The following is a 23896-nucleotide window of genomic DNA, read 5'->3' as shown; positions in this document are numbered from 1 at the left end:
ACTGTCTGTTTCCATTTCTGCCAATGGTATATTCATTTCTTTTGCCTGTTTTTCTATTGTATTCACTAAACCTGTATTAACTGGGTGTCCATTATGTACTAAGTACTATTTCAGGCCCTTGAGATATGGTAGGAAAAAAAATTTCCACCCATACATGACTTATATTTTAGAAAATGATGATACATAAAAAAAATATAAGATAACTAGACAGCATACTAGAGGATGACAAGGGCTACAAAGAAAACTACAGCAGAGAAGAGGGTAAAGAGTGTCTTTGTGATGATTTGCAATTTTAAATCTCAAAGCCAGGGCGGGACACACTGGGAAGGTAACCGTGTGCAAATATTTGAAAGAGGTGAGAGAATGAACCAGGTACCCATCTGGTGGAAGAGTTTTCCAAGAAAAGGGTTAGAAGAGCAGCTATCTGGGTAGGGAGAGGGGAATAGGAGGTTAGGTCTGAGGGGAGGGGGCAGAGGGAGCAACATTGCTGGACAATGTAGGCAGATGCAAGGACTTTGGTTTCTACACTTTGAGTGAAAAATCACAGAAGAGCAAAATACATTTAAAAGGATTATTCTAGCTACTGGGTTGAGAATAATAACAGTAAAATATAAAATAACACAGTCACCTGTGTGTTGCTATGTTCCATGCATTGAGCCAGGCCCTTTACATATTTACAGACTCATTTGATATACTACAAAGAGAGAGGCAAGAACTGAAGCGGGAAGACTTGTTCTGGTTATTAGTTCTTTTCTTACTGATTGAAGGAAATTCCTTATATATTCTAGGCACCACTTATCTTTTGGTGATTATATGTGGTTGCAAATATCTTCTCCCATTCTGTGGGCGGTTTTATTGTTGATGCTTAAGCTATATGTAGTCTCAATTTTTTGTGCTCTTCTCTCATTGACTTTTTAAGCAAATGCCCTTTTAAACATCTGTAGCCCCACAATTTTTAGTCATTTCCTCTTACCTGCTACCACCGCACTTGGCACAAACCTCTTTTGGAACACTTACCCCATTACTTATTAACGCATGTCTTGGTCATTGTTCTGTGAATTCCGGGATGTGAGATCTTGTCGCACAAATTCTGTCCCAGAAACTAACACACAATGGGTGTTCAGTAGATCTTTGTAAAGGTACAGGCACTGAGACGAGAGCCATCTAAGAGAACTCTTTCCCTGATTGTGCTTGATAGACTTGTGCACTCCTTGCTCAGGCATCAGTTTTACTCATAGGAGTGGGCGGTGCAGCGCCTTTGCCCCCCGGCAGAGCCTCAGCGGGCGGGGCCAAGCTGTTTCCAAGGTGACGGAGCTGCGGCCTCGGCGGTGGATTGAGCGAGTCTGAGAGAGGTTCCCAGAGGGCTGCGCGTCCCGGCTTCTCGGCGCTGTCATGGCGGGCTTGCTGAAGAAGGTGAGACGCGCGGAGGTCACTGCTGGAGCTTAGACTGCGGGAATGGAGTCAGTCCGCGGGTGGTGGCCTGAACTGGTGCGGGCTAGCGATACTTCTTGGGGACTCATTCTGCTGTGCTCCTAGGGGTGACCAGTTTAGCGGTCTTGATTGGAGAGGCAGGGAAAAAAAAAAACAAAAACTCCGAACCAGAGGCTCTGAGACACCGGTAGCTGGTTTTTAGGCCAGTTTTAGTCAAGACAGTGATGGTTTTGCTTTTCTTCGCGTGGGGACCCTCGGAATTGTAGTTAACAGCATGAATCTTGTTTGGTTTTTGAACAGACCACTGGCCTGGTGGGATTGGCTGTTTGTGAAACTCCACATGAGGTATGTACCTCTTTCCTTCCTTCCTGAGTTTCCAAGGAAGCCTAGAGCCCCGCGACCTTGTTTTTTGAGTGGTTAACGGAATACGGATTTATCCGGCTCCGGCTTACAAGTCGGCGTGAACTCTTAAGACAATACGGTATTTAGTACTAATTTCGTTGATTTGGTGCCACTTTTTATCGTTTTTGTTGCCGTGATCTCTTTCTCAAATCATTTTTCTTGTTGACTTTTTCCGTGGCATTCTCGTATTGCCACTTGTACTTTTGTGAATGTTCTCCCGAATCTAAATCGCCGTTTTTCCACCTTTCTTCCCTGCCTCACTTTCCTTAAGTGCCTTAGATTCTATACACTTTCGATTACCTAAGATAGTACTTTTAGGAGTTACAACCTTTTGTCATCAGTTTTCTCTTCTAGTGGGACTTTCCCGCTAATATTGTCATGCTTCCATAAAAAAACAAAACAAAAAAACCCAAAAAGCCTCCCTTGATCTTTTTCCTCCCTCCAAAATCATGCCATTTCTCTCCTCTTTGTTTTCTTTTCCTGCTGTCATTACCACAGTTTAGTCCCTTGTTCTTGTTTAGAGAATTGCAACAACTTTGTTACTGGTCTTCTCTGTTGCTCCTTTATCATTTTACTTTAACGCACTACTGCCAGATTAATTTTCCTGAGGCACACATCTAATCAGAATTTCCATAAATCTTTTAATTGCCCACAGAATAAAGCCCAAATGCTTTCTTTGACATGCAGAGCCACATACAACCCCATACGCTTTTTCTCTAACCTTATCTCCTAAGCATTTCCTATATATGCTAAACTCTAGCCTCATGCTGTCCAATGAAAATATAATGCAAGTCATAAATATAAACTATGTTTGTAGTAATAGTTCAAAATTTTCTAGGAATTATTTTTAATAAAGAAAGGATTAATATATTTTTAACCAACATATCAAAGTATTACCATTTCAGTATGTGTGTGTGTGTGTGTGTGTGTTATTTGCTCGTGTTCAACTCTTTGCCAGGCCCGGGACTGTAGCTTGTCAGGCTCCTCTGTCCATGGGATTCTCCAGGCCAGAATACTGGAGTGGGTAGCCATGTCCTTCTCCAGGGGATCTTCCCCACCCAGGATCGGACCTAGGTCTTTAGTGTCTAAGCCACCACAGAAGCCTATTTCAATATATAATCAATATAAAAATTAATATTTTATAGTCTCTTTTTATGCTAAATGTTCAAAATTTAGTGTAGTTACACTTAACAGCACTTGTTAGTTCAGAATTGTCACATTTCAAGGGCTCATTGGCCAAATTTAGTTAGTGGCTGCTATATTGGACAACACAGTTGTAGGGAAGTAGAACCATGTACTAATTACTTAATGCTCCCTATATTTTCTGCCATTCAGTCTTCTGTATGTATGCTGTGTGTAAGACTGCCTTTTCTAACATCTTCAAGTGTCTCAGTCCTGCCATCCCTCCAGTCTGTCTCAGATGCTGCCTTTTCTAGGAAACCTCTGATAGCTGCTGATGGACTCTCTTTCCCTAACAGAATAATAATGCTCTTATTTACTGAGACTTAATGTGGGCCAGGCACTGTTCTGAGTTACACAGTATCCTATTAACACCCCCATTTTAGAACCTAAGTCTCCTACAAGACCTTGTATTGTCATACCCTTAAATTAAAAAATGAGGCTAAACCACCCCCCTTCACACACACAATTCAGATTATATGTTATCCGACAAGCTCTACATTAGTATAGTAAAATACCCTCTGTTATGGAACATCATAGTCAAGTATAAAGTCTAAATATGCAGAGTACTTTTTAATAAAAATGATTCTTAGAGGCCCTCAAGGTTGGTATACAATACCATATATATACAATATATATGGTAAATATATATGAAATTTATATAATATATAAATGAATAATATATAATAAATGATAATATAGAATAATATATAATTATATAATATAATAATAAATATATAAATATAAAATATTTCTATATAATAAATATAAAATAATAAATATATAATAAAAGAATAATATATAATAAATACATAATGAAATTAGGTATTGTACCTATGGTGTTATACAATTAAACTAAAACAAATCTCAAATAAAAAGAAATAATAAGGAGAAATTCTTCATTACTTGGTATGTTTATTATTATACTTACTATTAATGTACTGTTGTGAATTCGGATCTGCTCTGATAAAGAATCCGCCTGCCAATGCTGGAGACCAGGATTTGATCCCTGGGTGGGGAAGATCCCCTGGAGGAGTAAATGGCAACCCACCCCAGTATTCTTACTTGGAAAATCCCATGGACACAGCAGCCTGTGGGCTACAGTCCAAACGGTTGCAAGGAGTTGGACACACCTGAATGACTGAGCGGCAGCAACAAAAGGGGGTAGATAAGCATAAACAAGAAGAAATTGCAGCAAGGAATAATTAAATGCTTTCTTTAAAAACAGATGTGAATTTTTTTTTTTTATATCATCTGTGAAACTTTAAAATCTTTGGCGATATTTTAAACTGGAAATATGCATGTTGTCTTTTCAGAGGCTAAAAATATTGTATACAAAAATTCTTGATGTTCTTGGACACATCCCTAAAAATGCAGCGTATAGAAAGTATACGGAACAGATTACAAATGAGAAGCTGAGTATGGTTAAAGCGGTAAGTAGCTAACTTGGTTTGTTTTTCTAGGATTTTTGGTGTGCAGTGTAACATTTAACAAAGCAAATTCACTTGATGTCTGCACACTTTCCTCTCTCATTTCTATTCTCCTTCCTTTCATGTGCTTCTTCCATTGTTTCTCCCTTTCATTCATCAGACTCCTGTCTACCTGAATACTTTTTAAATCACAAGCACTACTAAACACAAGATTGAAAGAATAAGATCAAGTCCCTTCCTTACATTAACATTATAACTTTCTTTTACCTCCGTTACCTGTCCAGCCCTTTATTGATCTTTTACCTCTTATCTATCGATACATCAATCTTTATTTCATTTTTCTACTTTTAGAGTAGAGAAGAATGAAAGCAAAACTGAAAAAAAAATATGTATGTTGTATTTAACACCTGTCAGGACTAGCTATTTAAAAAGTGCTTTATTACCAAAAAAAACAAGAGGACCAAGTTAGTTTCTTAACTGCCAGAAATTATATTGAGCATTGTTATGGACGGAATGTGTCCTCCCAGATTCATATTTTGAAGCCCCAACCTCCAGTGCAGAGTAATTAAGATTAATGAGAGCATAAGAGTGGTACCAGGTCCAATAGGATCAGTGTCCTTATAAGAAGAGACACCAGAGAGTTGGCATTCTTTGCCATGTAAGGACACAGCAAGAAGGTCAATGTCTATAAGCCAGGAAGAAAGCTCCCAACAGAAACGGACTCTGTTGTACCTTGGCCTTGGACTCCAGTCTCCAGAATTGTGAGAAAATACATTTTTCTCGATTGAGCCATCCAGTCTGTGTATGGTATTTTGTTATGACAGCCCAGGTAGACTAATAGAAGCATTTTACAGCTTCTGAATCATAGACCCTAGTCAGGCACACAATAGACTGCTGCTACCAAATGTATATTTTATACCAAACTATATTGCACTCTTGGTAAATTTCCACACTAGCAGTTATTTCATGGACTTTTGTTATTATCCAAAGTAGTGTCTATAAACCCCCACAGTAATTTACATGCATGTAGTAAGTGGCCCTAATAAAGTTTTCTTATTATTAGATCACCAACCTCAGTAGTCCAGAGGGAATTCTTATATTTTCTGCAGGTATATGGCAAAACAGTGCAATTTGATTTGGAACTTCTGTTCTTATCTTGGCAGATCTGGAAGTAATTTGCAGATTTTATGTATCTAAGGGAGATATTAACATTTCTTTTCAATTCCTCTCTAAGGAAAATGGGCTGATTTATTTTTTCTCATCTCTGAATAAGAAATTTCACTTTTTTTGTTTTTTTTATGAGGTGAATTTCTTCACCTGTGTATTCTACTCTTTCTCTGCCTTTCCTTCTCCATAACCTTCAGTTCAGTTCAGTCACTCAGTCGTGTCTGATTCTTTGCGACCCCATGGCCTGCAGCACGTCAGGCCTCCCTGTCAATCACCAACTCCTGGAATTTAGTGAAACTCATGTCCATTGAGTCACTGATGCCTTCCAACCATTTCATCCTCTGTCTCCCCTTCTCTTCCTGCCTTCAATCTTTCCCAGCATCAGGGTCTTTTCCAGTGAGTCAGTTCTTTGCATCAGGTGCCCAAAATATTGGAGTTTCAGCTTCAACATCAGTCCTTCCAATGAGTATTCAGGACTGATTTCCTTTAGAATGGATTGGTTGGATCTCCTTGCAGTCCAAGGGACTCTCAAGAATCTTCTGCAACACCACAGTTCAAAAGCATCAATTCTTGGCCCTCAGCTTTCTTAATGGTCCAACTTTCACATGACAACTGAAAAAACCATAGCCTTGACTAGACGGACCTTTGTTGGCAAAGTAATGTCTCTGCTTTTTAATGTGCTGTTTAGGTTGGTCATAGCTTTTCTTCCAAGGAGCAAGCGTCTTTTAATTTCATGGCTGCAGTCATCATCTGCAGTGATTTTGGAGCCAAAAAAAATAAAGTCAGTCACTTTTTCCATTGGTTCCTCATCTGTTTGCCGTGAAGTGATGGGGCCAGATGCCATGATCTTAGTTTTCTAAATGTTGACGTTTAAGCCAACTTTTTTACTCTCTTTCACTTTCATCGAGAGGCTCTTTAGTTCTTCTTCGCTTTCTGCTATAAGGGTGGTGTCATATCTGAGGTTATTGTTATTTCTCCTGGAAGTCTTGATTCCAGCTTGTGCTTCATCCAGCCCAGCTTTCTCATGATGTACTCTGCATATAAGTTAAATAAGCAGGGTGACAATATACAGCCTTGACATACTCCTTTTCCTATTTGGAACCAGTCTGTTGTTCCTTGTCCAGTTCTAACTGTTGCTTCTTGACCTGCATACACGTTTCTCAGGAGGCAGGTCAGGTGGTCTGGTATTCCCTTCTCTTGAAGAATTTTCCACAGTTTGTTGTGATCCACATAGTCAAAGGCCTTGGCATAGTCAATAAAGCAGAAGTAGATATTTTTCTGAAACTCTCTTGCTTTTTTGATGATCCAATGGATGTTGACAATTTGATCTCTGGTTCCTCTGCCTTTTCTATATCCAGCTTGAGCATCAGCTTGAGCATCTGGAAGTTCACGGTTCATGTATTGTTGAAGCCTGGCTTGGATAATTTTGAGCATTACTTAACTAGTGAGTGAAATGAGTGCAACTGCACAGTAGCTGAACATTCTCTGGCATTGCCCTTATTTGGGATTGGAATGATAACTGGCCTTTTCCAGTCCTGTGGCCACTGCTGAGTTTTCCAGATTTGCTGGCATATTGAGTGCAGCACTTTCACAGCATCATCTTTTAGGATTTGAAATAGCTCAACTGGAATTCCATCACCTCCACTAGCTTTGTTCGTAGTGATGTTCCCTAAGGCCCACTTGACTTTGCATTCCAGGATGTCTGGCTGTAGGTGAGTGATCACACCATCATGATTATCTGGGTCGTGAAGATATTATTTGTACAGTTCTTCTGTGTATTCTTGCCACCTCTTCTTAATATCTTCTGCTTCTATCAGGTCCCTACCATTTCTGTCCTTTATTGAGCCCATCTTTGCATGAAATGTTCCCTTGGTATCTCTAATTTTCTTGAAGAGATCTCTAGTCTTTCCCATTCTATTGTTTTCCTCTATTTCTTTGCATTGATTGCTGAGGAAGGCTTTCTTATCTCCTTGCCATTCTCTGAAACTCTGCATTCAAATGGGTATATCTTTCTTTTTCTCCTTTGCCTTTCACTTCTTTTCTCAGCTATTTGCAAGGCCTCCTCAGACAACCATTTTGCCTTTTTGCATTTCTTTTTCTTGGGGATGGTTTTGGTCACTGCCTCCTGTACAGTGTCAGAAACCTCCGTCCATAGTTCTTCAGGCACTCTGCCTATCAGATCTAATCCCTTGAATCTATTTGTCACTTCCACTGTATAATCGTGAGGGATTTGATTTAGGTCATACCTGGTCTAGTGGTTTTCCCCACTTTCTTCAATTTAAGTCTGAATTTGGCAATAAGGAGTTCATGACCTGAGCCACAGTCAGCTTGCAGTCTTGTTTTTGCTGACTGTATAGAGTTTCTCCATCTTTGACTGCAAAGTATATAATCAGTCTGATTTCGCTATTGACTGGTGATGTCCATGTGTAGAGTCTTCTCTTTTGTTCTTCTCTATAACCTTTTTCCCCTTTAATTATTTCTTTGTTTTTCTCTTAGTCTCCCATTTTATCATCATCTTTCAGTTAACCTCAAAATGTATTTAGCTTTTTCTTACTTAAGAGAGAACTTACCCTTACGTTTCCTTTCCTTTTGCCAGAGTCGGGCAAAGAACAGTTCACCTTTACTGCTTTCACTTAGTTCTAAAATTCTTTTCTGACCTCTTGTCTTATTTCAGTCATCTTATAACTAAACTGGCTGTGTATAGTTCCATCGTATTTCATTTTGGTTTACTATGGTTTCCTTTTGGTGTTTTCTCAAAGGCGAGTTTAAGAGATTATGCTTGGCTGGTTTAACCATCCAGCCACCTTTATCTGCGTGACGTTGCTGTACAGCCAGGTTTGGGAGCCAGTGTGGAGGATAAGCCCTTATCGTCGTTTGGAGGCCCCCTAAGATCTGGCTGTCAGTTATCTTCTCAGTCTTACCTTGTCATTTCCTGTTTTGTACACTATGCGTCACTAACACAGACTGTTGACAGTTATATGAATTCCATGTGATTTTATTTTTGGTTTCTTTGTTTTTTCTGTTCCTCCTTCCTCCAATAGCCTTACTTTCTCTGCCAGGCAGTTCTTATTCACCTCTCAAGATCTGTCGCTTCCTCTGTGAAGCCTTTTATAACGTCTCTAGTAGTCTATAAACTACTTGTAAATTGCATTTTTCTTTTTATCTAAAAAATCTAGCTTAGTGCCTGACATTTAATAAGTTCCTTAGAAATGTTTGTTTATCCAAAGTGCCTATTACAAATAGTTTTTAAGAACATTAAGCACTGTTTATTAATAATATCTGTATTGCTGAATCCTGTTGGAGAAAATCAGCACAGATTTTACACTCCCCCAATAGAGCCATAGAATCTTCACTGACTATTGTAATGATTGTAAAGTTTATATTTGCTAAATTTAAAATGGAAATAAAAATAAATTGTTCCCCCCAGATTATACTAGGGAGATAGTATAGTGGTGAAAAGCATTGGTTTGTGGCCTTTGCGGAATTTTCATCTCGGGTCTAATACTTACTTGGTGAGTTGGCATATGGCCCATTTTCTGTCTCAATTTCATCTATAACATTGGTATAAAAAAAATGGGTATAATAATATCTGAATTCATCTTTTGTTAGCAATGAATGGGTGATATATGTACAGTTGCTTAACACAGTTGCAAGCATATAGGGAGCATTCAGTCCATGGTACCTTATTAAGCTTGGTGGCATTACACCGTTAGTAAATAAAAATCACATTATTGACTCAAGTAAGACAAATTTTGAATTGTTTTTCCAACACAGGTTTTTCCTGAGTTGAAAATAAGGTTGAATATTCCTTGCCTTCTTTATATTCTTCCTCCTGGGTCTTATAATAATGACCAGCTTCCCTGTTTAGGCTTCATAGCTTAGTCATTTTGAGTTAAACAGTCTTTTTCAAACCTATTCATCTGGTTTCTTTTTCCTTTTCTATTTTGTATGTATCCAGGACACACTTACTGCATGTGTCATATACCACATATGGTTCTGGGCATGGAAGCTAGTGCCTACGTGGCAGTGAACAAAACATAAAAATTCCTGCCTTGGAGATTATACACTAATGATGAGAGGCAAATAAATAAATAAGTGAATAAAGAAGTACATTACATAGTATGTTAGAATATAGTATAAAGTGAAGGAAATTAAAGAAGGAAGAAGGATGTATAGGAGGTACTCAGGTGATGAAGGATGTTACAGTATGTATTAGTTTCCTATGACTGCTATAACAAATTACAACAACCTTGGTGAGTTAAAACAACAGAAATTTATTGTCTTGCATTTCTGGAAGCCAGAAGTCTAAAATGAGTAGTATCAGGGCCCAAGTCAAGGTGTCAGCAGGCCTGCACTCCCTTAGGAGGTTCTAGGATAGAATTCATTCCTTGCCTGTTTAAGGAACGGTGGACTTTTGGTATTCCTTGGCTTATGACTAAGTCATTCCAGTCTTTGCCTTTGTGGCCACATTACTTTCTTCTCTGCCTCTGTCTTACAAGGACACATATGATTGTATTCATATTTAGGGCCCACTCAGATAATCTAGGATAATCTCCCCATTCCAAGATCTGTACTCACATCTGCAAAGTATTTGCCGTATAAGGTAACATTCACAGATTCCAGGGACTAGTTCATGTGCATTTTGTGTGACATTGTTCCAGCCTACCACTGTATACATTGTCAGAGTACTCCCCATTAAGAAGATGTATGAGCGAAGACTTTGATGAAAGTGGAGGAACATGGCATACAGATGACTTGGGTCAGTCAGCAGACGCCCAGAGACAGATGTCAATTCCTATAGAAAATAACTTTTTTTTCCTCCTTCTTTTCATTCTATTTATTAAGCCAAGAAAATACCCTATTTACATTTGCACATGTATATATTGGACATGGTTTCTGACTCTCAAAAAGTGTAGTCTACTAGAAAATAAATATATTTTATTGAATGTTCTAGTTACTATATTAACATCTCTCTTTACAAAACCTTTTATTGAATAATATACAGAAAGAAATGTGCAGAAGTCATAAGTATAGAACTTGATGTATTTTCACAAAGCAATCCACGTATCAACACCAAATCAAAAAGAGAACAATTCCAGAATGCCCAAACCCTCTCTTTCCCCTCAAGGTTATTACCCTCCTAAAGATAGCTACTCTTCTTACCTCAAATACCACAAATTCATTTTGCCTGGTTTTGAACTTTTTATTAGTGGGATCATCAATATGTATTTGGTTTCTTTTGCTTAATATTATGTTTGAGAGAATTATCTGTGTTGCATACAGTTTTAGTTTGTTCATCCTCATTGCTCTATGGTATTATATTCAAATATAATTTATTCTTTTATTTATGGTCATTTGGATTGTTTTTAGTTTGGAGCTGTAATTTGTGCTACTTTGAACATTCTTGAACCTGTCATTTGGTTAATGTACTATGCATTTCTGTTTGATCTTTATCTAGGCGTAGAGTTCTAAGTCATAGGGTAGCATTTATTTTTAATGCTAATGTTTAAAGGATAGGAAATACTCAGAGAATAAAGCTTTATTTAAAATCTGTATTTCAGAAAAACTGCATTAAACATCATATTCTTACCCTTGATAAGCATATCATTAAATGTTTAACCCTTTTAATATTAAGACAGAAAAGCAATAAAATAGTAGAGAGACAAAATGGCTTTTCACCAGATATTTGGTACAAAGTAGAAACGGTACAGTGAAAGAAAAGTTAATTATGTCTGTCACATTAATTGCCTTTTGTGCTGCTTTGTTTAAATATGTTTTTCTCTTTTCTCCTTAAATTACAGGAACCAGATGTTAAAAAACTAGAAGAGCGACTGCAGGGTGGCCAAATAGAAGAGGTGATTCTTCAGGTAAAGAAAAAATTGAACATTCAGATATTTGGCTTCAAGTGTTCAAAGACACAATGTATAGAGATATAAAACTGACTTTCCAGAAAGAAAGGAAAACTAAAATTTTTAATTTATATCAAGTCATCACATTTAAGACTAGTCACATAAGAAAATACATACTTCTGACATGTCAGTTAAATATTTATTATCATTTTGACTATTGAAGGTTAAATTTTTATAGTGCATGTCTTCTTTTTGTATTTCATATTTTGTAAATTATATCTTTAATGTTTTTACTGTGTTTATATTTTCTTTTTGAGTTTTTTTTCTTTTTTTTTTTTGAGTATGTTGCATGGCATGAGGGTATCTTAATTCCCCAAACAGGGATCAAACCTGTACCCTGTGCAGTAGAAGCGTGAAATCCCAATCAATGGAAGGCCAGGGAAGTACCAAGTTTTTTTGTTTTTTTTTTAATGAAATATTAGCCTTTAATTTTTGCTATATTGTCTGCTTTTTTTGTTTTTTTTAATCTGTCTTTGCCTTTTGACTTCAGTTGAATATTTTCTCCCATATGTAGAGATTTAAAAATTTTTTATTTGGTAAAATCGCCTTCCCCTTTCTCACCTCCCCTACAATCCCCCCTCCTTCTCAATATTATAGGTCTAGAATGTCTTCCTCTTATAAGAATCTAATAAACATTCAACTATGTTTTATTTAATTTTTTAAAATATTTTTAAAAAGTATAACCATTTCTTATTTTTTCTTCCTTTTTATCAAAGTATATTACCATGATATACAATCATATACAATTGTACAGTGATATACACGATATACAATGATATACCAATGATACACAAATTCAAAAGAATTGTTGGAGGTCTTTCCTAAAAGAGGAATGGAGCATTCAGATAGCTTTCTATAAATGTAGACTGTTCAGTCACTCAAAGGCCTGTTTTCTTGGCCTTTCTATTCCTTTGCTGGGTGGAATATGGTACTAGATATAGTATTGAGGGAACTTGCCGCAAACTTATTATTTTCCTCCTATTCCTCTTTTATACCTGATTTCACTTGGATCTTGACTTTAGTTTAATTGATACATTAATTTATCATGCGATTAAAGTCTTAGGGTACACTAAGTATTTTTAAGTTAGCTGTGTAATTCTCACATCTTCATGGGCAATATTAAGGTCAAATTAATTTTAATGTTTTATTTAACCTAAGAGATCTAAAATATCATTGAAACATATCATTGATATAGAAAGTAAGACACTGAAAAAGTTTTTTGAATACTAAGTGTTTAAAATCTGAGGTGTATTTTATACTCTCAGCACATCTGAATTTGAACTAGCTATATTTTTAGTCTTCTCTCAATAGTCATAGGTAGGAAGTGGCTACCTTATTGGACAGCCCATTTCTAGAGGGCCAGTATGAGAGAAATAAGGAAAGGATAGTGTGTTGGAGGCTGGAGGAGAGGGAGGGAGTGGAGCTACATGTAGCTGAGTTGAGCCCTGTGATCTCAGTGATATTCAAGGATATGGATCCTCCCCAGCCTGGGCTTCCCAGGTGGTTCAGTGGCAAAGAAACCACCTGCCAATGTAGGAAACACAGGTTCAATCTCTGGCTTGGGAAGGTTCCCTGGAGAAGGAAATGGCAACCCACTCCATATTCTTGCCTGGAAAATCCCATGGACAGAGGAGCGTGGTGGCCCACAGCTCACGGGGTTGCAAAAGAATTGGAGACATCTTCTCTATTAAACAACAACAACCCTCCCCAGCCTGCTGTCACTTGGGGAAATAGAGAAAGATGAGTGTTCAAGAGAAACAGGCCACAGGGCATTCAGAAAAAGAGCAATCCTTAGGGATATTTTTAATCAGTATTTTCCCCAATTTCAGCAATAAATACCTCTGGTCCCAGATAACTCTGGAGTTCTATGAAGACCTATAAGACGTTCTAGAACTAACGCCCAAAAAAGATGTCCTTTCATCATAGGGGACTAGAATGCAGAAGGAGGAACTCAGGAGATACCTGGAATAACAGACAAATTTGGCCTTGGAGTACAAAATGAAGCAGGGCAAAGGTTAACAGAGTTTTGCCAAGAGAACGCACTGGTCATAGCAAACACCCTCTTCCAACAACACAGGAGAAAACTCTACACATGAACATCACCAGATGGTCAACACTGAGATCAGATTGATTATATTCTTTGCGGCCAAAGATGGAGAAGCTCTATACAGTCAGCAAAAACAAGACTGCAAGCTGACTGTGGCTCAGGTCATGAACTCTTTATTGCCAAATTCAGACTTAAATTGAAGAAAGTGGGGAAAACCACTAGACCAGGTATGACCTAAATCAAATCCCTCACGATTATACAGTGGAAGTGACAAATAGATTCAAGGGATTAGATCTGATAGGCAGAGTGCCTGAAGAACTATGGACGGAGGTTTCTGACACTGTACAGGAGGCAGTGACCAAAACCATCCCCAAGAAAAAGAAATGCAAAAAGGCAAAATGGTTGTCTGAGGAGGCCTTGCAAATAGCTGAGAAAAGAAGTGAAAGGCAAAGGAGAAAAAGAAAGATATACCCATTTGAATGCAGAGTTTCAGAGAATGGCAAGGAGATAAGAAAGCCTTCCTCAGCAATCAATGCAAAGAAATAGAGGAAAACAATAGAATGGGAAAGACTAGAGATCTCTTCAAGAAAATTAGAGATACCAAGGGAACATTTCATGCAAAGATGGGCTCAAGAAAGGACAGAAATGGTAGGGACCTGATAGAAGCAGAAGATATTAAGAAGAGGTGGCAAGAATACACAGAAGAACTGTACAAATAATATCTTCACGACCCAGATAATCATGATGGTGTGATCACTCACCTACAGCCAGACATCCTGGAATGCAAAGTCAAGTGGGCCTTAGGGAACATCACTACGAACAAAGCTAGTGGAGGTGATGGAATTCCAGTTGAGCTATTTCAAATCCTAAAAGATGATGCTGTGAAAGTGCTGCACTCAATATGCCAGCAAATCTGGAAAACTCAGCAGTGGCCACAGGACTGGAAAAGGCCAGTTATCATTCCAATCCCAAATAAGGGCAATGCCAGAGAATGTTCAGCTACTGTGCAGTTGCACTCATTTCACTCACTAGTTAAGTAATGCTCAAAATTATCCAAGCCAGGCTTCAACAGTATGTGAACCATCAACTTCCAGATGTTCAAGCTGGATATAGAAAAGGCAGAGGAACCAGAGATCAAATTGTCAACATCTGTTGGAGCATCAAAAGAGTAGAATTCCAGAAAAACATCTACATCTGCTTTATTGACTACACCAAAGCCTTTGACTGTGTAGATGGCAACACACTGGAAAATTATTCAAGAGAAGGGAATACCAGACCACCTGACCTGCCTCCTGAGAAATCTGTATACAGGTCAAGAAGCAACAGTTAGAGCCGGACATGGAACAACAGACTGGTTCCAAATCGGGAAAGGAGTATGTCAAGGCCGTATGTTGTCACCCTGCTTATTTAACTTATATGCAGAGTACATCATGCAAAATGTCGGGCTGGATGAAGTGCAAGCTAGAGTGCAGATTTCCAGGAGAAATATCAATAACCTCAGATATGCAGATGACACCACTCTTATGGCAGAAAGTGTAGAGGAACTAAAGAGCCTCTTGAACGTGAAAGAGGAGAGTGAAAAAGCTGGCTTAAAACTCAACATTCAAAAAACAAAGATCATTGCATCCAGTCCCATTACTTCATGGCAAATAGAGGGGAAACAATGGAAACAGTGAGAAACTTTTATTTTTTGGAGGGGATGGGGCTCCTAAATCACACGGATGGTGACTGCAGTCATGAAATTAAAAAGACACTTGCTTCTTGGAAGAAAAGCTATGACAAACCTAGACAGAGAGACATTACCTTGCCGACAAAGGTCCGTCTAGTCAAAGCTATGATTTTTCCACCAGTCCTGTATGGATGTGAGAGTTGGACTATAAAGAAAGCTGAGCACTGAAGAATTGATGCTTTTGAACTGTAGTGTTGGGGAAGACTCCTTGGACTCCAGGGAGATTCAGCCATCCACTCTAAAGGAAATCAGTCCTGAATATTCATTGGAAGGACTGATGCTGAAGCTGAAACTCCAATACTTTGGCCACCTGATGCGAAGAACTGACTCACTGGAAAAGATAAAGGGAAAAATTGAAGACAGGAGAAGGGGACGACAGAGGATGAGATGGTTGGATGGCATCACCGACTTGATGGACATGAGTTTGAGTAAACCATGGGAGTTGGTGATGGACAGGGAGGCCTGGCATGCTGCACTCCCTGGGGTCGCAAAGATTCGGACACTACTGAGTGACTGAGCTGAACTGATTCTTTAACTCATTGTTTGTATACATTTTAGACTGTTACCACTAAGTGTATTTGCCTCTTCTACATCACTGGCATAGAAACTAAGCACTCGTTCTGTGTTTGAATCCTTCTCTGATGTTCTGAGAAGTGTTCAGCAGTGTTCTTCTAGTTGGCCAGAGTTGTCATAGATCTTTTGCTGTAGAAAATAATGTGAAGCAAAAAGATAGCTAAAATCTATTAATTAAATATGTTATAAATTGCGTTTGAAAGGAAAATAAATGTAACATAATCTAAGGAAAATGATTCAATTGATCAATAAAAATACACCTGTTGTATTCTATTATTATATTCCATAGATCTCTGCTTTACAAATTGTTGGTCTAAAGTGATTATGGATCACGAAACCAATTAGGTAGACTGTGACTAGTTTTGTTGTTTTTTTTTTTTTTTTTTTTTTACATTCATCAGAAAATTGAGTATGACAGCTAGTAAAAGTAATATTTTTAGTTTTGTTTTAGTTATATGTGTATGTCATGGATCCTTTACTCACCAACTAAAATTTGAACACTCTAAAAGCAAATTTTAGTCAAATAGAAAAATCAAAAGCCATCCTTTCTTACTCATGATGAAGGTAATTTTAAGTATGTTCCACATTTGATGATGAAACAGCGTATTAGGTATTAACATGTACAAAGTAGTTCTAATAGTTATATTTCACTTATTAGCTATGGTAAATACCTACTAAACAATATAATCAAATGATCTTTTAAAAACCTTTTATTAACAGGCCGAAAACGAACTTAGTCTGGCAAGAAAAATGATCCAGTGGAAACCATGGGAGCCTTTAGTGGAAGAGCCTCCAGCCAGCCAATGGAAATGGCCAATATAAACAGCATTAACTAACTTATCTGTTGATAGGAGACTGATGTAATTAAATATTCTGTTATATGTTAAAAAATGTTTCCATATTATTGACATCATCAAGAAAACTGATACAGAACACATTTAAGCGATTTGTTAAAGTTGATGATTATGGTAATTTGTGAATTCAGTTTTTGATTTGTAGAGCATTCATTCAAATTATTTCAAAGGTAATTTTTTTTTTAAAGGTTGTGTTTTAAAACCTGTGTTTTTTTTAAAAAAACAGGTTCCAATTAAATTTTTCCAAAACTTAATTGGAAAAATTCCTATAGATCTTCACTGTAGGGGCCATATTCGAAAGGTGAAGTATTTTTAGTAGTATCTTCAACAGATGATTTAATTTTTTTATTCTGGAAAAACAGAAAAGATAATTATTGTTGTTGTTGAAACAAATTAATAGGTCACTGTTTAAAGTGAAGTAGTAAGGAAAAAACCATCAAATTAGAATTCATTGTACACTTGGGAAAATTGATTTGGTATTTGAAAGAAAGATTTTTATTTATAGTAGTAGTTGGAAAAACTTTTCCTTTTGTCTCATTTAAGGAAATTAGTTTTCTGGCCCTTACTCTTTAGTTTTCTTGATAACCAAAGTATATCAGGATAGAGAGAGAATTTCTGTAAAAGAGGAGACACTAAGAGTTCTTAGGAACTGTTTATCTGACATACAGATAGGCTTATATTCAAAACATCTTAGTTGTATGCTTATAACTTCAAAGTGGAATCGTTAAGTAGTTTTCACTAATTTTCAGTATAAGTGCAGCTGGGTATCAAACAGAAGATAACTGCTGTTCAAAGAAAGAAGCAGTTTGGTAAGTTTAAGGTTAAACAAAAATAAAATTACTTTTCATTTGTCCTCACCTTTTCTTTTTGTTTATAGCTGCCTATCATTTCTAAATACTTAAATTTGGTAGTTTTTACCTTCAAAGGTAGTATTTTTATTTTTTTATTTTTTCACCGTCGAAGGCAACTAACATTATTCTGTGATGCTGGTGGGGCCAGGAGTGAGCAACCTGTCGGCCTCCATGTCTGAGCTGGCTTCCCTGAGGGCTGCCTGGTCCACATTTGCAAAGTGGGGCACAGGTGGGTCAACAAGAGGTTGACCATCGGTCAGCCCAGCTGTGGGCCTGCCTCTCACTTGCTCCAGGCTGCTCCCTCAGGTCCACCTTGGTCTTGTCACCAGATTCTTCCCGTAGCAGATTTGGGCACCTATACTACAAGGGGAAGACTTGTTGGGTTGTCTTCAGATGTTAAGTTCCTTTACCTGATGCTCCAGCAGGGTTTTCAAATGAGCCTTCCCACAGGACTAGCTCTTCTAATGCCTTCTGACAAGCAAGATGGTATTCTGGAGAGTCTGTGTCCTTTTTCACAAGGTACTCTTCCATAAATTGAAGATCACTTTCATTATTCTCAAGAAGCCAAAATCTTTAGATCTTGTAGGATTTAGTGTTCTTTAACTGCAGAAAGAGGACTTTAGATCTTGAACCCTTGCCAGTTCCCCAGTTATCTATTAATATATCAGACCTCAATCACTGGAAGGTAGTTGCTAATCTCATATTTGTTTTTTTTTTCTTCTAAGGGAGAAAATCCCAACAGTGCTCCATAGAAGAAAATTCCCAAATGTAGGCTAATATCAGCCTTTTCTTTTTCTTCCAGCTTCTATGGTTATATCAACAAATAGAAGTTAAAGAAACCACCTGTGCAAGCGTGTTCTGGGGTCTAGGGTAGAACAGCAAATTATTGAACATACCATGAGTATTTTGCATTTGAGGGCAGAATTTCCTTTGAAGCTCAGTACTCAGTGGGATTACAGCCTAAAGTACAATTACAGTAATTTTATGAGACAAAAGTAAATGAGAAGGTAAGAGTTGGTTTAGAGGAGGATGAAGAGGTTTATTTTAAATAGAAGTCACAAATTGTAGAGGAGTAAAACATGCCATCCCACTAAGTCTCTGGTATGCTGATTATTTTGAGCTGAAAACAAGGCCTAAAGACTCAGGAAGAAATTTTGAAGGAAGCTATCACCATACATAACTATAATACGAACTAGGTGTTCAGACAGGGAGGAACCTAGCAAAGTCTCTTAAAGTTCTGGTGTCTTACTCCGCATGGCCTAACAAACAATTTACCAAACATTTGTTTTTCTATATACTGGTGAAATGCTGTCCTCCCCACGAAGTCCCAAACCACAGCCTGCAGCAGCATCTTTTGTCTTTTGGTGAAAGTGGTATGCAATGTGAGGGTTTTAGCTGTTTTGGTGAGTTACTTGGGTTTTCCTGGGTCACTCCCATGAATACGTATTATTAAAATGTGTCTGATTTTTCTCTGTGTCTTCAGTCAGTTCAGTAGCTCAGTTGCATCTGATTCTTTGCAACCCCATGGACTGCAGCAGGCCAGGATTCCCTGTCCATCACCAACTCCCAGAGCCTGCTCAGACTCATGTCCATCGAGTCAGTGATGCCATCCAACCATCTCATCCTCTGTTGTCCCTTTCTCCTCCTGACTTCAATCTTTCCCAGCATCAGGGTCTTTCCAGTGAGCATTAGGTAGCCAAAGTATTGGAACTTCAGTTTCAGCATCAGTCCTTCCAATGAATATTTAGGACTGATTTCCTTTAGGATGGACTGGTTTGATCTTGATGTTTCCAAGGGACTCTCAAGAGTCTTCTCCAACACCACAGTTCAAAAGCATCAATTCTTCGGTGCTCAGCTTTCTTTATAGCCCAACTCTCACATCCATACATGACCACTGGAAAAACCATAGCCTTGACTAGACAGACCTTTGTTGGCAAAGTAATGTCTCCGCTTTTGAATATGCTGTCTAGGTTTGTCATAGCTTTTCTTCCAAGGAGTAAGCGTCTTTTAATTTCATTGCTGCAGTCACCATCTGCAGTGATTTTGGAACCCAGAAAAATAAAAGTCAGCCACTGCTTCCACTGTTTCCCCATCTATTTGCCATGAAGTGATGGGACTGGATGCCATGATCTTAGTTTTTTGAATGTTTTAAGCCAGCCATGTTCCCGTTCCCTGCCTCTGTGTTTTTAAAAGCATGTGTTGAAATGTCATTATTTTCAGCCTGAATCCCTTGTGTGACTCTTGAGCACTGCCAGCCCATAAGAAAACAAATGTTGTATTAAGGCAATTAGGATTTAAGGAAAGCATATTCTAATTCGCTATTTTTCTCATAATTTCCTTCACTAGGAAGTGGCTAATAACTTCTAAATAGAAACATACAAATAAATTTCTCCAGTCTCCATCAATAATTCAATTCCTGTATTCTATTCCCACTTTGACTGTCAAGGAGGAAGACATTTTCCTCTAGTCTAGGTTCTGACTGGTCTAAGACTTAAAATGACATGACATGGAATGGCAGTGCTCAAGAGTCGCACAAGGGACCAGGCTGAAAATAAGGACATTGCAACACATGCTTTTTATAAACACAGCGGCAGGGGAACGGGGACATGCAAAGCACGTATAGAAACATGAAATAGAAAAACAAAATTTTAAAAATTTGGAATATACTATAAAGCTCAAATTTAGCTTGCTATGCACTGCTAATGAGTTTTCCAAGTGGTCTTTCAGCTTACATTAGATGCTCAATTTTTGTTGTGTGCTCACATGAAATGGATTAGCTTCCTTCTATACATAACTAGCTGAAAAGTATCTTAGGGATTTCTCATAATCTTCAAATATGTTGGTTTCTTTTTCAAGTGAACATATTAGCTATTTTTAAAGATAAACATTACCATTTTATGATAGAACATTTCATTTAACTTCTTCAATAAGAAAAGGAGGCTTAAATCATTTTCTTAGGGTAAATTCCTTAAATTATAAACTCCAAAAATTTTTTAAAATGGAAAGTTTTTTCATAACTCATTTGCAAGTAAAACCTGATTGCATTGATATGAGGCTGTTTATGCTCTTTATGCTACTTTAATGTGGTTATGAATATATTTTGCCACAGAACTATTAATATATTTGATTCTGGAGTATTTCCGCAGACCCACTGAATGTTTGACAAAATATACAGTACATATCCGTGTGTGTGTTAGTCACTCAGTCGTGTCTGATTCTTTGCTACCCTGTGGGCTGTAGCCCGCCACCAGGCTCCTCTGTCCATGGAGTATTTCAGTAGAGAATACTGGAGTGTGTTGCCATTCCCTTCTCCAGAGGATCTTCCCACCCAGGGATCAAATCTGGGTATCCTGCATGGCAGGCAGATTCTTTTCCATCTGAGCCACCAGTGAAGCCCACTATATATTCATATTACCATTCAAAACAGAGTAGGAAATGGAACCCCACTCCAGTATTCTTGCCTGGAAAATTCCATTGGCAGAGGAGCCTGGCGGGCTACAGTCCATGGGCCCCCAAAGAGTCAGACACAACTGAGCACACCATTCAGAAATCTGAAAGAACCTAGATTTCAAACACATCTGTCCCTTAAGGTTTCAGAAAAGGGACTATGTATTTCTAGCCTCTTAAGCTCATGAAGGTATTATGATCCAAATTCAGTTCATACAGATAATTTCCAAAGGATAATTTTCAGGTCCTTGGCCTAAATTCTTCTAATGCTTTTTTTCTCTAATTCAATCATTTACATCAAAATGTATTTTAGCCTGACATAACAATGGGAATATTTTGAAATGCTTGATTTCCTAAAGCCACTAGATGGCATCTTTGTAAAAATAAAAGAAATTTAAAAGAAATGTTTATTGAATAAATAAAGACAGATAAAAGTGGATTCCTATTTCATGAGAAACAGTGGTAAGTTATTTTGGGCAATAAATCCTGAGGAAACTGCATAGATTTATTGTGAAAAGTAAAATGGAAAATGGTATTTTTAATTACCTTTTTCCATCTCCAGAATTGAGGGTCTTTTTCTGATTGGTTGTTTTCAGCATACATTTACATTTATTTTGTATAACCAAACAATCATATACTTGAGTATGTATGTGTGTGTGTGTATATATATGTATACACAAATATATGTATGTGTATGTGTGTGAGTTTGATGCGCTTTGCAACCTATGTAGACTACCTGGAAAGCCTACCAATTAAGTTAGGCTTATATTGTAAAACTGAGTTGTATAAGATTGCCTCCATAGCAAACTATTAATAAAATATGAACATATAGTCAAGTCACATCTAACATGGTGAAGTACTTAAGTTATCTACTGCCAGGTTTGCATTCCCCCTTCTCTTGCCTTTAAAAGCCTAAATCTAATTTTTAATACTGTGCCTAACAAGGAGGGCAGTGAACGATAAATTTTTAACAGAAGACCCAGAAAGATGAGGGTTTAAGGCCAATTAAATCCTCATTACTGGTAAAATGTAAGATACATTATGATTTTCGGAGATGGGAGCCGGGCGCATTGGAAGGAACTTGCCTGCATACCTCTAGTCATACCTGACTTACTCAAGAGATACTAACCGTAGTGGTTACTGAAATGCCCCTTTCTCTGCACTTCATGAATATGTGGATTTGTGAAGTGATTTAAGTGCAGTTTCTTTTATTTATTAATAAAACCATTAGTAAAGCCAATTTCATCTGGGAATGTAATACATATTTTATATTGTTTCAGTGAGATATTTATTTTAAAATGAGACTGAAAAAAATGACATTGAGCATTAGGAAGTTATTGAGGAAGAATGCAATTTCAACAGAATGGCATAAAGGAATGAAGACATTGAATATTATGAAGGAAAAATGGACCTGTACTACACAAAATACAAATTTTAATTTCATTATGTAATCTTACATTCTTTTTAAATATCAAAGAGTGTTAGGTCAAAGGCAGCATAGAATAGTGGTTTAAAATGGAGGTTGTGCTGTCAGGCTGCTTGGATTTATTTCTGGCTCCCCCACCAAACCTCTCTGGGCCTTAGTTTCCTTCTTTTTTTTTCTTAGTTTCCTTCTTAGAAAAAGGAAGCTGATCACAGTTCTTCCTTAATAAAATCTTTGTAAAAATTAAATTAGAAGTATAGGGAAAGTGCTTAGCAACAAATAACACAATAAATGTCAGTTATTATGAAGTGCATGAGGTATTTTTTGCTAAATTTACATTAGAAATAAAATTGATCCTTTCCCTCAGTGATATGTGTTTCTTTAAAAACCTATAAATTCAGTTGAAGGACTTTACAGTAGTAGAAAATAATTCTTTTATAATTCAGTGATTAACAATAGCTTTTCTTCTTCAGACTTAAAAGAGGAGTTATTTAATAGCGCCTGTCTCCCTTTTCTCTTTGGCTGCCAGGGAAGCAAGTTCCAAGTTCCAAGTTTAACAAAAGCAAGTAGGCACCTGCTCTTGTACAACTGCGTTCTTCTCTGCCTAGGTCTTCACTCTCATTTCATAGTTATATTTCCTCTAACCTTGATTTTTCATAAAGGGCAGATTGATGTCAGTGTTTGTTTTGGAGAACCGTGCCATTTCACAAGTATGAAAAGACATCTTAGAGAGTGGTTACTGTCAGAACCACTTTAGTATCTATGTAATGAGTAGGTAACAAACCCCTTCGCTCCCTCGCCCCGCCCCTCCCTCGGGCTCATTCCCTCTCTCCGCCCCTTCTCTCCCTGGCTCCGCCCCTCCTCTCTGTCTTCCCCCCACCCCCCACCCTTCCAGCGCGGGCACCGCCTCTTCTCGCGGGAACTGTGTCCTAGTGGGAGGGGGTGGTACCAGGGCCGTTGCTAGGAAACGGCCGGTAACAGAATTCTGCGAGTGTGGACTCTGCTTTCTAGGAGCCGGGGGAACAGCTTCCACTCGAGTGACTGCGTTTCTTGGTCAGGTAGGAGGATACGTTCTGGCTGCCCTCTACTGGCCCGATCCCTAGACCAACTCTGAGCGGGTGGCTAAGGCGCCGGACTCCGAGGGCTCTGTGAGGGGTGCAGAAGCAGCCTGGGCCCTGGGGACTGGCCAGTCCTGAGTGCTCCACCTTTGCCTAAAAAACTGTGCAAAACACCCCATCTTTCTTGGTTCCTTTTCTGGCTCCGGGCCTATAATTTGGGAATGGAAGTAGTAGCAGCAATCTAGGAGGTTACCTCACCTCCAACCCCAAGTGCTTATCATGGTTAATAATAGAGATGCAAGACGTGTGTGCAACTCAGGTTTCGTATTAGAAACCGTTTAGCCATCCTTTGCGGAGAAGGCAATGGCACCTCACTCCAGTACTCTTGCCTGGAAA

General features: G+C 38.0%; 2 protein-coding genes across 5 annotated transcripts in view; both read left to right on the top strand.

The window, feature by feature from the left end:
• The first annotated feature begins 1305 nt into the window (after nt 1–1305).
• Nucleotides 1306–17578, top strand: NDUFA5 (NADH:ubiquinone oxidoreductase subunit A5). 4 transcript variants are annotated; one of them, XM_043463607.1, is made up of 5 exons: nt 1306–1413; nt 1732–1776; nt 4329–4445; nt 11411–11476; nt 16588–17578. In XM_043463607.1, the coding sequence occupies exons 1-5, from the start codon at nt 1393–1395 to the stop codon at nt 16687–16689; spliced, it is 351 nt and encodes a 116-aa protein (XP_043319542.1). In that variant the 5' UTR covers nt 1306–1392; the 3' UTR covers nt 16690–17578. The 4 variants fall into 4 exon arrangements, with proteins under 4 accessions (XP_043319542.1, XP_043319545.1, XP_043319541.1 ...); XM_043463606.1 differs by having other exon boundaries at nt 1401–1488; XM_043463610.1 differs by lacking the exon at nt 4329–4445 and having other exon boundaries at nt 1368–1413.
• Nucleotides 17579–23285: 5707 nt separating this feature from the next.
• IQUB (IQ motif and ubiquitin domain containing) overlaps nt 23286–23896 on the top strand; it is a 73448-nt gene continuing 72837 nt past the window's right edge. The window contains exon 1 of the mRNA XM_043463604.1: nt 23286–23500. The gene's annotated coding sequence lies outside the window, so the exon portion shown is untranslated. The remainder of the gene's footprint in view (nt 23501–23896) is intronic.

The sequence above is a fragment of the Cervus canadensis genome, chromosome 3, assembly GCF_019320065.1.
Source record: "Cervus canadensis isolate Bull #8, Minnesota chromosome 3, ASM1932006v1, whole genome shotgun sequence".
NCBI lineage: Eukaryota > Metazoa > Chordata > Mammalia > Artiodactyla > Cervidae > Cervus > Cervus canadensis.
The sequence above is the reverse complement of the archived record's forward strand: the minus strand, read 5'-3'. Positions and strand labels throughout refer to the sequence as shown.